The 14,655-nt window shown below is 35.9% G+C and overlaps 1 protein-coding gene across 3 annotated transcripts in view; it reads left to right on the top strand.

Moving 5' to 3' along the window:
* The window catches only part of USP32 (ubiquitin specific peptidase 32), a 214,570-nt gene that overhangs the window by 127,902 nt on the left and 72,013 nt on the right, over positions 1 to 14,655 (top strand). For all 3 annotated transcript variants that reach the window (XM_035724554.1, XM_035724553.1, XM_035724555.1), the window contains 5 exons: positions 5,822 to 5,953; positions 7,433 to 7,540; positions 9,524 to 9,639; positions 10,183 to 10,245; positions 14,226 to 14,309. In XM_035724554.1, coding sequence (XP_035580447.1) covers positions 5,822 to 5,953; positions 7,433 to 7,540; positions 9,524 to 9,639; positions 10,183 to 10,245; positions 14,226 to 14,309 — 503 coding nt within the window. The remainder of the gene's footprint in view (positions 1 to 5,821; positions 5,954 to 7,432; positions 7,541 to 9,523; positions 9,640 to 10,182; positions 10,246 to 14,225; positions 14,310 to 14,655) is intronic.

The raw sequence follows: 14,655 nt of genomic DNA, 5'->3' as shown, positions 1-14,655 counted from the left end.
GCGCCCCTTGAGTTTTTAACTTTTTAAAACATGTTATAACTGTGACTCAGTTTTCACTGTTGTTTATAGTTACTTTTAATAATAAGTAATTAGTTCTTTTTAAATATCAAAGTGTAGGGTAACTTCATTTTCACTCTTAGAATCCCTGTTCCTAGATTTTGTGGATCATTAAGAGGACTATTCTAGGGATAGCCAAGTTAAGAACTTTCTAAGAGAGCATAAAATGGGGACAAGTTAGAATCAGTGACTTCTGTCAAGGCCTTTTTTGTTTTCACCTGTGGCAGGTATGGTCATTTCCATGTACTTTTTCTGCTTCAGGGTAAATTAGAACATTGTCTTTCTCAAAATCTCAGTTCTTCCATCTGCTCATGTGTAATAACGTGCACAAAATTCTGTATTCCTAGTGCAGATTGATTTTTATTTTCATATTTTACTTTCAAAAGAATTTCACTCTTAGATCATTTAAGTAAAAACCTCTCTTTTAGGTTTCAGGTATAGAAAACAGGGCAGAATAAGGAGTATGAAGGGAAAATAGAGAGACATCAGCTTTAAGTCCTGAGAGCCCCTTGAAAACCAAGCAAAAAGAATGTAATTTTTCTTAAAATTTTGTGGAAGTTGGTAGAATATATGTTTTCATTTATTCACCTTCTTACGACTATAGCACTTACACAAATACAGTACAGGTATGCATTTTGATTTGACTATCTCTCAGTTATCTTGTTGGTGAGTAAAAAAGTTTTCCCCCTAAATTTGTGCTAAAACTACTAAAGAATAGAGTAAGAATCCTTTGAAAGCAGTGGAAATTTAGAGAACACTGTTCTTGTCTTCCTAGTAACTTGTAAGTTATTGGAGGCCAAGTTTCCCTACTGATACCAATCTTCATCTTTTATCACAGTTAACATTATTCTGAATATATATATCCTGGGTTCAACAAATAATTCTTATTTGTTCATTAAAAAATATTAAATGAGTGTTCAAAATGTGTCAGGTATTATTCTGAGTGTTAGAATATAACAATGAACAAAATAGGCCGTAAGACCTTACCTCAAGGAAGATATGTTCTAGCTGAAGGAGGCATCCAATAAACAAAACAAGTAAATTATGCCATATATTGATAAATATTAGGGAGCAAAGTAAAACAGGGAAAAGGGATGGAGGAGTATCATTAGGTGGGGTGCAGTTCAGATGGTCTGAGAATGTGACATTTGAGTGAAGAACTGAAGGAGTCGTTGGAGTAACCATTGCAGGTATCTTCGGGAAGAATGTTGAAAAGTTTTGAAGCAGAGAAGTAGCATGATTCTGTTTAAATTTTTCTTCTGAAGTGGTTTTTTTTATTATTAGTGAAATTAAGTCCCCCCATTATTATGAATTGTCTGTCTGTGCTTGTTAATCTGTGGTCTTAATGTTTTTCAATTGCATGTATTGATGATTTTAAATCTTTATTAAACATCTAACTGGTCATCTCACTTCTGTTCTTGCTGCCCACCAGGCTGTTCTCAACTTAGTAGTGAAGAGTAATCTAAGTGAGATCATGTCAGTCCTCCGCTTCAGGCCCTCCATGGTTCACAGTTTAAAACCAAAGTCCTCACAATGACCTACATTAACCTGACCCCCATTTTTCCTTAGACTTTATCTCCTACTCCTGTCTCCCTCACTAACTCCACTTCAGTCACTCTGATCTTCTTTCTTTTCCTTGACCTTGCTAAGCGTGCTTTTGTCTCAAGGCCTCTCTCCTTGTTCTCTCTGTGTAGAAAGGTTTTTCTCCATTTGCCCCCTTGCCTCCTCCAGATCTGTACTCCTGTCACCCTCACAGTGTGATCTTACAGAACCACCCTATTCAAGCCCATGGTATGCCTCTATCAAGGCCCTTTTTAGGACCATGGTAGGCTTCATTTATTCAGATCTTTAATATTATTTTATAAAGTTTTCTTCATAAAAATCTCACATCTTAAAGTTTACTTTTAGATATTTGTTTCTTATGGGGAATTGCTAGTTTTGTGTTTTTTCTCTTTAATGTTTTCTTACACGTTATTAATGTTATAGAGAAAAACATTGATTTTTGTATATGTATTTTGTATCTCTACAGATTTTTAAACTCAGTTATAATTTGTAAAAAAATAAAAAACCTCTGTTTTTTGATATGCATTGTGCTCATATGCAAAGAATAACCTTGCTTCTTTTCTAATTTTATACTTTGTATTTATATCTTACTGAATTGGCAAGAATTTTCAGATTCATGTTAAATAATAATTGAAGGGTTCTGCTTGAGGTTGGGAAGTAGAAAGATATGAAAGACCTTCACTCCCATTGTAATAACATGAAATCATCACATAAACTAAATAATCATACTCTTTTTTTAAAGCCCTCGAATGCAAAGAAATCTTAGGAAGGGAGAGGGAAAGACTAAACTCCAGAGGGACAAAGCCCTTCCTAGGTGATCAAGGGATGTAGAGGTCTTTCCTATCTCAGGCCAGAGGCTGAGATTGGGAGTAAGGCTGGCAGAGGAGTGAGCCTGCCTGAGGACAAGCTTTACGGGAATGAGGAGAAACCAGCCAGACTTTTGAGAAACCTGTTTCAGATTTGAATCTGAAGAGACCCTAAATACAAAGATAATTGTTTCCACCCAGTTCTCTCATGTGGAAATCTTGCTGAGATTGGGGGCAAGCTGAAAAGTGAAGAGAGATCTCTTGATTTGCAGTTTCATGGCCTAACAGTTTTGAAATCTCAGACTGTTGAAGGCTAGCAGTCTCAAGGCTCTGTGGTCCCTAGGTGCTGTCATTTTGTGAAGTCTCATAGTTTTGGTCTTGCGGTCATGCAAGTTTAAGATCTAACACAGAGATTGACAAAACATTTTTTTAAAAAGGCAGATAATAAATATTTCAGACTTGGGGGCCATATGTCTGTTTATCACCATTACTCAACTCTGCCATTATAAGACATTAGCAGTCATAGACTATATGTAAGTAAATGGCGTGGCTGTGTTTTAATAAAATGTTATTTATATAAACATGCATGCAGCCTTTAGGCTGGAGTTTATGGACCCCTAATTTCAAAAACTAGCAGTTTCTGGGTTTTCCTGAATAAAAATCTGAACTCAGTTTTCAAAGCATTTGAACAGAGGCAAACTTAGTCTAACCAAAGCTGCAGTCAAGCTCCTATCCAAAATCTGGGATGATCAGTGATATCAGCCCCATGGAAATGAGGGACTTTGCATTCCCTATTTTCATCATTCCCTTGTGTTGATTGCTCTCTGGCATCATTCAGTCTGAGGAACATCCTTTAATACTACTTTTGGTGCAGTTCTGCTATTGATGAAGTCTCTCAGCTTTGATTTGTCCAAAAAATTCTTCATTTTGCCTTTTTTGGGGGAAGAATATTTTCACGGGATATAGAATATGAGATTAACAGTACTTTTTTTCTTTCAGCACTTTTTTCCCCCATTGTCTTCTGGCTCCCTTGTTTCTGAAGGGAAGTCATTGCTTATCTTCGTTCCCTTGTTTGTAATGTGTTTTGCTTACCTCTGTTGCTGCTTTAAAGTTTTGCTATTAGCAATTTGATTGTGACTTGCCGTGGTTTGGTCTTCTTTGAATTTTTCTTACACAGAGTTGTTTAATGAACTTTGGGATTTGTGGAATTACAGTTTTCATCAGATTTGGGAATTTTTCAGCTGTTATTATTTCAGATATTTTCTGCCATCCCTTTATGGGATCCCATGTGTGTTGTGCTGCTTGATACTATCTTATATAGTTCACTAAGATTCTAGTAACTTCACCTTTTTTCTCTCCTTATGCTTCCATTTGGATAGCATTTCTTTTGCTTGGTGTTCAGAATCACTTATCTTTCCTCTGTAGGTTTTAGTCTGCTATTAAATTTTCCAGTGAATTTTTAAATTTCAGATATTGTATTCTTTAGTAGTTCCAGTTGGTACTTTTTTATAGATTCCATTTCTTTCCTCAGTGTAGTCATGGTTTTCCGTAAATTCTTGAGGTATTTCTAATAGATGTTTTAAGGCCTTGTTTGCTAATTCCATCATCTGTTATTTCTATTAGCTTTTTGTATTGACTAATTTTTATCTTGGTTTTGGATCACTTTTTCCTGCTTGTTTTCATATTTTTGTGGATGCTAGACATTGTGAATCTTAAGGCTAAGTGGATTCTCCCTTTAAAAGAAGTTTGTTTTCTTTTGATAGGCAGTTAAATTACTTGTGGATCAGCTTGACATTTTGAAGGATTTTTTTAAAAGCTGTGTTGGGGCAGGTCTGGAGTAGTCTTTATTCTGGAGTTAGTTTTTCCCCTTTTTTAAGTGTGACCCTCTGAGTCTATGAATACTCCCAGTGTTCATTCAGTAAGGTATCTCCACTCTGGCTGGTCAAAACTTAGGCATATCCAAGCCCAGCCTCAATGAATTTCACTGTGTGCATACACAGCTTACTCTTCTGCTATTCTGCCAAAACTCAACAAGAGTCCTGTGCAGACTTTTGGAGCTCTTTCTTTGTATAACTCTTTCCTCTCCAGTAATCTGCCCTGTAAATTTCAGCTGTCTTAACCTCCCAGAACTACAGCTTCTCGGTTTAACTTAGTGAAATCTCACTGCTTTGGGTCCTCATACCTTACCAATGTCTGGAAAGTGGCTGCAGGTAAAAAAAACCATGGCAATGGAAGGACTCACCTGCTTGCTTTCTAGATCTTACTTTAGTTCTTTGGGGGGAAAAGCACATATAAAATGTAACTATGGTTGGAGCTTATCTGTAATTTTTTATTGTACCCTCTGTTGAATGAGGAGAGAAAGATATTCATGTTTTCATGATGCTCCTATTACTTACCACATTATAAATCCTATTCTACCTCATCTGTCATTTATTGACTTTTGTTATTTATAAGATCCTTTTCATATTCTTTTTCATTAATTTAATAAGTATCGACTCTGTAGGTAGTTATTCTATCAACAGGATGAATCAGACATGGATCCTGCTATTAGGATGATTACAGTGTAACCAGGAATGAAATAAGATAAAAACAGAGAGAGAGGCAAACCATAAGAGACTCTTAACTCTAGGGAATAAACTGAGGGTTGCTAGAGGGGAGGTGGGTGGGGGGAATGAGGTAATTGGGTGATGGGCATTAAGGAGGGCACTTGATGTAATGAGCACTGGGTGTTACATGCAACTGATGAATCATTAAATTCTCCCCCTGAAACTAATAATATACTATATGTTAACTAACGTGAATTAAAAAAAAATCTTTAAATCCAAGATAGAGATTGAAAATTATGAAAAATGAGTATAAGAAAAGTGGTATAGGAACCCAAAAAGAAATATCTCAGTTGTTTATTATTTTACATGTTGGATTTAAGCAAACTACTTAATGGGAAATTGCAAACATTTTTTTTCTGATTTTGAAGCCACTTTTATATTAATTTAAATTTAATTTTCATGCCGTTTTCTTTATTTTTTAATTTATTTTAGAGCACAAGCGGGGGTGGGGGAGGGGCATATGGAGAGGGAGAGAGAATCTTAATCAAACCCAGTGGGGAGCCCAACTCCAGGCTAGATCTCATGACCCTGAGATCATGATATGAGCCAAAATCAAGAGTCAGCAAAATCAAGAGTCAGACACTTAACCAGCTAAGCCACCCAGGCACCCCAATTTTCATGCCATTTTAGATATAATATATTTGTCTTTCAGAGTGTTGTTTAGGTAATTGTTTTTAGCAATTGAATTGGAAAATTAAAATGTATCCTTGGAAGTTAAATGATCAGGTTGAACTAACTGCCTAGAAGAGAAGTCTGAGGTTTTATAATCTTACTTGATTTAACGCTCAGTGGAGGAATCAGACATCATTGATCTGGAGAAACGCTACTGGTTGCTAAAGGCTCAATCCCGGACTGGACGGTTTGACCTAGAGACATTTGGCCCATTGGTTTCACCACCCATTCGTCCATCTCTAAGTGAAGGTAGGAATCATTCTATTTTCTACAAATGTTCTTTGGTAAACACACCTGAAGCCATCTCTTATTTCTAATCAATATATCTTAACTCTAAAAGACCCCATAATGTTATAAGTTTGCAAGTTTCTTAAAAATAGTATAGTGGAAAAAAACTAAAAGGGGAATTAAGATTGTAGTGTTGAGCTTCCTATTCTACCTATGTAACCTTGCATAAAGGTTAGCTCCCTGCACCTGAATATCCTCAAATATAAAACGAGTTTGACCAAGTTAGTCACTGTATTCCAGTGAAGTATCTCAGCCACTGGTACAGGGATTAGGGTGGTGCTCACTGCCTGGGTAGAGCTCCAGGTCTCCACACATAACCCCACCTCTTCTTCACCTCAAGCGCCTCCACTTTTTTTCTTCTACATAAGAAGGTTCCACTGCTGTATCCACCCCACCCCACCCCTATACCCCCTGCACCAAAAAAAGATTTAAGAAACTGTTGGACTGGACCATCTCTGAGGTCCTTTCTAGCTCTAAACTTTTCATTATTATAACATTTTTTGTTTAATTAGGAATACAGAGAGTAATTATGGGTGATATCATAAAAATATTCAGAATCTGAATATTTGGGTTCTCTTTTTGATTCTGACCTTTTTCAACTTTTCTTTACTTTTGGCCAATCATTTAACCCCTCCTGAGCTTTAGTTTTCTACTGTTTAAGGAATTACATTCTTAAAATGTACAGTCTGTGTTCTTCAGATTCCTGGGCTACTTCAGAAGTACTTATTGGAGGAGCCAGAGCAGATAGGGCTCTAGGCTTTTCCACTTACTTCAACAGTGCAATTGGGATTTTACCTTTTTAGAATTGAATATTGAGAAATCATTTTATTTGAAAACAAAATTATTCCACTTGTATTTTACAAAAAGTTTAAAAACCACAGGATTATATTCTCTTTCTGATTTTAAATATTTATTTATAAAACATGAACTATGACAAAGAAGACTACAGTACAGAGAATATCTTTTGTTTGTAATATGGTGTTTTTTTTCTTTGCTTAATGAAAGCTTTATGGGAGCTTACATAACATGTTATATCTTTGAGCATACATCAGCTTTTCTCCTTCATTTTTCCTTTTTCTTCTTAATCTTTCTAAGTAAGGATAATTGTAATTGCTGATTTTTTTCAGTTTTTAATTTTTTAAATTGATTTTAATTTTTTACATACTATTGTCATCTTTAGCTGTTACAACTGATAGAAGATAGAGACAAACAGGAAAATATAACTGAACACTAAACGACTGTAATGTATTTTCTGCGAGGATCTTAAGTTTTAGTTATACCAGGAGAAAAATGCTTCCTGAGACAGTGGGAATTACTGATAAACTTTTTTTTTTTTAATTTGGCCAGTTTATGGGTGTCATTCTCCTTTCATAAACATGATAGTATTAACATTAGGAGGCTTGTTGGCTGTGATTTATGGTGTCTTTTCCTATTTCACAGGTTTGTTCAATGCTTTTGATGAAAATCGTGACAATCATATAGATTTTAAGGAGATATCTTGTGGGTTATCAGCCTGTTGCAGGGGACCCCTGGCTGAAAGACAAAAATGTAAGTGTGTTAAACATTTAATTTAAACAATTAAAAATTTGCAAACTGTATATACAGAGAAAAAATTAGCATTCATCCATGTAACATCATCTGTGTATTAAGGCTTGAATTTTTATCACGTTGTCAGGTTGGCAAATACCAGTCTCACGTTGAGGTTTTACTGAAGTCAGTCTAAGGATTCAATCTTCTCTTCTTTTTTACTGTGGAGTAGTTTGGGATCTTTGTGATTAATAATGGAATTGATTTTCCTGATGAATTTGCAGTTCATGATAAGTGAACTACATCAGTCACAATATATTTGACAGTAAGCATTTAGAAAACATTTTCTGGTAGTCCATAGAGAATTTTGTGTCTTGCATAATTTAAAGTACAACTCATTTTCTGTCACTTGTATACATTAATATTTTATTAGTAAGATGAAATCTATGATCAAAACACAACTTTATTAAATACTAAAATGGTCTTTTTAACCTAGCTAAAATGTTATAGCATAATTTACAAGCATAAGTACATTACATTATTAAATCTTAACCATATTTGAGAAAATGCAACAAATTGGAACCTAATTCTATTGTATTTACTAGGATCATCATTTCTGTGTCTTTCTAAAATACAGCTTCACAAATGTCACTTATTTTGGGTGTGCTATTTGATATTTTGATCTTCTTTAGTAATATTTACTGTGATGCACTCAATTGATTTAATAGCATAATTATTATGGCGGCATATTGAAATAGATAATTATTTAATCTTAAAATTCAGGATTCTTCCCTGATGATATGCCATTACTACAGTCTGGCTTTATAGTAGATTACATGTTCCCATTAAAGTTCTAATTTTAAATAAGGAGGCTGAAATCTTTGCTTCTCATATGAGGTTAATTATCACCTTATATTTGTTTTTAATTTCCTTTTTGCTGATGGACTAACAGAAGTTAGCAAACTGTCGTGATTTGTTTGGAGTTAATTAGGAAAGTGCTGATATTTCTTTTCTTTTTTTTTTTTTGAAGATTTTATTTATTTATTTGGGAGAGTGTATGTGCAGGAGTTAGGGGAGGGGTAGAAGGAGAAGCAGACTTCTTGCTGAGTAGAGAAGCAGACTTCTTGCTGAGCAGGGCTCAATCCCAGGACCCTGAGATCATGACCTGAGCCAAAGTCAGACACCTAAACCGACTGAGCCACCCAGGCACCCCACTGCTGATATTTCTAATTCTTAGCATGTTGTATATAACTTCATTGAAGAGTTGAAATTGTTCTTTGGCAAAAAATTGAGTGTGCATTAATTATATTAGAGAGGCAGAGTGGAAGCAGACCATCTTTATAACACCTTGTTATTGATTCTTTTTTCTTTTTTAAATTTGAGAGAGAGTGAGCAATTGTGAAAGTGAGCAGGGATGGGGAGGGCCAGCAGGAGAGGGCGAGAGAGAATCTCAAGCAGACTCCCCACTGAGCATGGAGCCCAAAGTGGGGCTTGATATCATGACCCTTAGTTCATGACCTGAGCCAAAACCAAGAGTCAGACGCTTAACCGACTGAGCCACCCAGGTGCCCCACCTTATTATTGATTCTTAATATAAATGGAATATTTTCAACATTATAAAAATCAATTCTGCAATGATCAGTTTTAAATATTAGAAATTAAAGGCTTGGATTACCTCCTCAAAACTCTGAGGTATTGTAATATTTATTGTATGGTAACTTAATCCTTTTTTATTAGTTTGCAAGGAATTTAGCTCTAGATTTGGGGAAAGGATAGGACTCTGTAACCCAGGTAGTGATTCAGAGAGAGATATATGAAGTATGCAGAAATCCTACTAGTGCAGAGGACTTTAAAGACGTATTATAGTCTGCTGCAGATGAGAACTTAATCCAGAATATACTTGCTTGAGAAACTAAGTGATTTTAGTAGGGCAACTTCTAGTGAAAGTCATTGTACTTCAGAATAGAAAAGTAATTTCCCTCCATAAGAGTTTCTTTTCTTTAGTTTGCTTCAAGGTGTTTGATGTTGACCGTGATGGAGTTCTCTCCAGGGTTGAACTGAGAGACATGGTGGTTGCACTTTTAGAGGTGTGGAAGGACAACCGCACAGATGATATCCCGGTAAGTTCTGATTTTATACATATTGTTGCATGTAAACTTCCAATAGGAAAATAGAGTGGAGGATTTAAAAAGAGAGGCTACTACTCCACATATTCATAGCTGAAGGTACAAAATTGGGAAGAGAATATGCCTTAGAAAATTTAATAAACTGAACTTACTGTGTAAAGTAAGAATGAAACTGCAGGAGAATTCTCTTAATTATTTCAAAGCAAATCTATTTATTAAGGTAATTTTAAAAAAGTACTTGACTGATAATTACTAGAGTGGAGGGATGTGGGAGGATGGGTTAAACAGGTGATGGGAATTAGGGAGGGCACTTGTGATGAGCAGTGGGTGATGTATGGAATTTTTGAACCACTATATTGTATACCTGAAACCAATATAACATGTATAACGCTGTAAAAATATAAAATAATATTAAAAAAATTTTTAATAAAAAAATTCTTTAAATACTTGACCAAAATACAGTATACTTTAGCCATTGAATAATAAAAATGGTAACTACTCTTTTCTAATTATTCCTTTGGATCTCTTTTTTTAAAGGAGTTACATACGGATCTATCTGACATTGTAGAAGGCATATTAAATGCACATGACACCACAAAGGTGAGTCTAGCTAGGACTAAAATGAATTATATTCTTTTCTAAAAATACCATGGTGGGGCACCTGGGTGGCTCAGTCGTTAAGCGTCTGCCTTCGGCTCAGGTCGTGATCCTGGGGTCCTGGGGTCCTGGGATCGAGCCCTGCATCGGGCTCCCTGCTCTGCGGGAAGCCTGCTTCTCCCTCTTCTACTCCCCCTGCTTGTGTTCCCTCTCTCACTGTGTCTCTCTCTGTCAAATAAATAAATAAAATCTTTTAAAAAATAAATAAATAAAACTACCATGGTACTCTGAATTAGGATATATAGCTTATATACATATTTGAATCTCTCCTGCATCATCTCCTCCAAGTGCTTATTTGGACTTAGTTATAGTACCTCCAAGTTGTCTCTAAAGATAGCCCATTCCATCTTTTTTTTTTTTTTAAGATTTTATTTATTTATTAGAGAGAGAGAGGTGTGTGCACAAGAGAAAGAGTACAAGCAGGGGTGGGCGGAAGGGCAGTGGGGCTTGATCCCAGGACGCCGAGATAGTGACCTGAGCTGAAGGCAGATGCTTAACTAACTGTGCCACCCAGGCGCCCAGCCCATTCCATCTTTAAACAACTCCATTAAGTGTTTATATATATATCTATATTTTATAAGCTAGGTATTTTATAAAAATTAAGTAGACATAGCCCTTATCATCTATGGTTTATAATATTTATTTTTCCCATTTTAATAAGTTATGGTAGGGCTAACCTTATACTGAGCAAAAGAAGTCACACAATAAAGAATATTTACTGTATGTTTCCATGTATATGAAACTCAAAAACAGAGGCAAAACTAACAAATGGTGATAGGTATTAGAATAGTTATTTGGGGGATGGGTGGATTAATTGGGAAGGACCGTAAGATATCTGGGATGATGGAAATGATTTTTTTTTTTAAGATTTTGTTTGTTTATTTGAGAGAAAGAGAGTGCACAAGCAGGGGGAGGGGCAGGGGGATAAGCAAACTCCCTGCTGAGCCAGGAGCCCAACATGGGGAGCTCGACATGGGGAGCCCCACGTGGGACTTGATCCCAGGACCCTGAGATCACGACCTGAGCCGAAGTCAGATGCTTAACCAACTGAGCCACCCAGGCGCTCTGATGGAAATGATTTTTTATCTCAATCTGGGGGTAATGCATACATTCCTGAATTACTTTTTTCAATAGTATTGGTAAAGCTCTCCCCTGAATTATTTAATGGCAACCAAATTAATCATGTAATACCAGGAATAAGCATATACTTTACAAAGAGTAAATTCTTGATTTTTTTTTTAGACAACATTTATTAATAAGGATATTATTATAGATTTATTCCTATGGCTTATATTACTGTAATGTCTTTGTGACCCTGTGTGAAATTGAAAATAAAGCACATATGTGAGGCACATTTGAGTTATTTTGAGCCTTTCCATTCAAACATGGATATGTACCAAGTACCAGATTGGTTAGAGATAGTCCGTAGTGGTATTACAGAGGTTTAGAAAAAATAAGTGACATCAGGTTTTTTTTTTTCTTTCTTCAGTCACAATTCCAGAAGGAATCATTATAGTCTTATTAACTGATGCTCAATAGAAACAAATAATAGAAGTGAGTCTTACAGGGCTTGAGCTTGTTTGGCAATACAGCCTTCTCCCTCCTTTGCTTCTCTCTTCCAAAAAACTAAGGTATCCACTTCTCTTTGATATGCATAGAAACCTGGAAAAATTTCTGTTAGAAAATCCCTGATATAGAGGTACCATTTCTAATACCCTTTTTCTGAGCGGTAAATATGTAGGTATTATTACTGTCTATTTTATGTAAGATGTAATTTCTTCTTCTGGCTCTACTGTGAACATTAACAAGAAGATAATTAGGGACATCTGGGTGGCTAAGTTGGTTGAGCGTAAGTAGGTTGACCTACCTTCCTCTCAGGTCATGATCCTGGGGTCCTGGGATTGAGCCCTGCACTGGGCTTCCTGCTTGGCAGGGGAGTCTGTTTCTCTCTCTCCCTTCCCCCACTCGTGCCCTCTCTTACTCTCACTCACTCTCTCTCTCAAATAAATAAATAAATAAAATTTTTTTAAAAGATTTTATTTATTTATTTGACAGAGAGAGTTACAGCGAGAGAGGGAACACAAGCAGGGGGAGTGGCAGAGGGAGAAGCAGGCTTCCCGCAGAGCAGGGAGCCCGATGCGGTGCTCAATCCCAGGACCCTGGGATCAAGACCTCAGCCGGAGGCAGACGCTTAATGACTGAGCCACCCAGGCACCCCAATAAATAAAGTCTTTAAGGGCGCCTGGGTGGCTCAGTTGGTTAAGCGACTGCCTTCGGCTCAGGTCATGATCCTGGAGTCCCGGGATCGAGTCCCACATCGGGCTTCCTGCTCGGCAGGGAGTCTGCTTCTCCCTCTGACCCTCTTCCCTTCGTGCTTTCTATCTCTCATTCTCTCTCTCTCTCAAATAAATAAATAAAATCTTTAAAAAAAAAAATAAAAAAAAAAAATAAAAAAAAAAAAAATAAAGTCTTTAAAAAAAAGAAAAAAAACAAGAAGCTAATAATGGTAACAGTTTAGAATAAAACTTGGACCTTTCAGCCAAACCTATTAACCATTATCACTGGAGACAGATTATGTCAATATTACACTTTTTTTGGTACTTTTAGATTTAGTATTAACATACTAAGAAGAAGCTGTATTATGAAAACTAATAATTATAATCACAGTACTTTAAAATCTTTTTGTATCATATATGGTTATCATATAGTGAAAAGAGAACATATCAATATCATTAATAAAAGCAAAAAACATTACTGTTCATCTAGAATTGAACACATGCAGTAAAGTTATAGCTTTACTATAATTTTAGTAAATTATAGTTATATGAACTATATGGTTATAGTTCTGCTGAACAAGAAAAAAACATGTTGCCTCTATATGCATATGTAATTTTTTGTATATGTTGACACCACAAAAATGTTGCTTTACTCAACTTGTAATTTGTTAAATTGTTTTTTGGGGAAAATTAATATAGTTATTTATTCATTTTTGATATATCAAAAATTTGTTATCAAGTTCCTTTAAATGTCTAATTAGTCTGATAATATTGTCAGATATTTCTAAGAGGGGCTTAGAAAATTGTTAGAATTGGGACTCCTGTGTGGCTCAGTTGGTTGAGTGTCTCTTCCTCTCAAATCATGATCCTGAGGTCCTGGAAGAGCCCCACATTGGGCTCCCTGCTCAGCAGGGAGTCTGCTTCTGCCTCTCCCACTGCCCCTTCCCCTGCTCATGTTCTCTTGGGTCATTTTCTCTCTCTCAAATGAATAAATAAAATCTTTAAAAAAAAGAAAGAAAAGAAAATTATTAGAATAAAGTGCATAATCCAGAGAGTCTGCTTTTTGCTTTCACAATTTGTAAATATTCCACTTTCCCTATTCAGAGCCTTTTGCGGTTTTCCATAGATAACCCTTGAAGCAGGAGATAATGTGAGTTATTTCCCAGATCTATTTGGAGGAATGAAGATTGTTGACAATAAATTGTCCTTATTACCACTGACTGCTTTGACAGAGTTTTGTTACTTTTAAACTTATCCTAGCTGGTCTAAGTTTTCAGATGAACACACAGCATCTACTTTAAATTTTTGGTTTGCTTTCAGAAAAATTACTGATATAAGTTTAATAAACCAGATTTTATTCAAATGCTATAAAAATGAGGGCATTCTTGGGGTGCCTAGATGGCTTAGTCAGTTGGGCGTCTGCCTTCAGCTCAAGTCATGATCCCTGGGATTGAGCCCCATGTTGAGCCCCTTGTCGGGCTCCCTGCTCAGCAGGGAGTCTACTTCTCCATCTCCCTCTGCTCCTCCTCCCTGCTTATGCGTCCCCTCCTCTCTCTCTCTCAAATAAATTAAAAAAAAAAAAAACAGTCTTTAAAAATGAGGACATTTCTTAACATGAAATCTTCTAAAATATTCTTTCTCTTTCAGATGGGCCATCTTACTCTAGAAGACTATCAGATCTGGAGTGTGAAAAATGTTCTTGCCAATGAATTTTTGAATCTGCTTTTCCAGGTATGTTTAAGGTAAATGACAGGTACAGAGAATAGTAGTTCTACGTCTGTTTCATTGTGTAGTGGTTATTACAACTCAGCTACAAAACCACCTATTATAAAAAGAACTACATTATCCTGTATACACCTGAAAGATGGTAAGATAGAGTATGAGAGCCCTGAGGCATCTCAAAATCATGACATGAGAGATGAGGAAGTAGAATAGAGGTGATTATGTTTTATTTATCTTATAACTCATGGTAGACCAGCGTGTTAAATACATAGAGAATAATTTTAGATTGCAAAAGCCATCATAATTTCCTATTTTTCTTCACTGTTGTCTTTTTTAAAGGCCCTTCCTAACAACT

The sequence above is a fragment of the Zalophus californianus genome, chromosome 16 (assembly GCF_009762305.2).
Source record: "Zalophus californianus isolate mZalCal1 chromosome 16, mZalCal1.pri.v2, whole genome shotgun sequence".
Lineage (NCBI taxonomy): Eukaryota > Metazoa > Chordata > Mammalia > Carnivora > Otariidae > Zalophus > Zalophus californianus.
The sequence above is the reverse complement of the archived record's forward strand: the minus strand, read 5'-3'. Positions and strand labels throughout refer to the sequence as shown.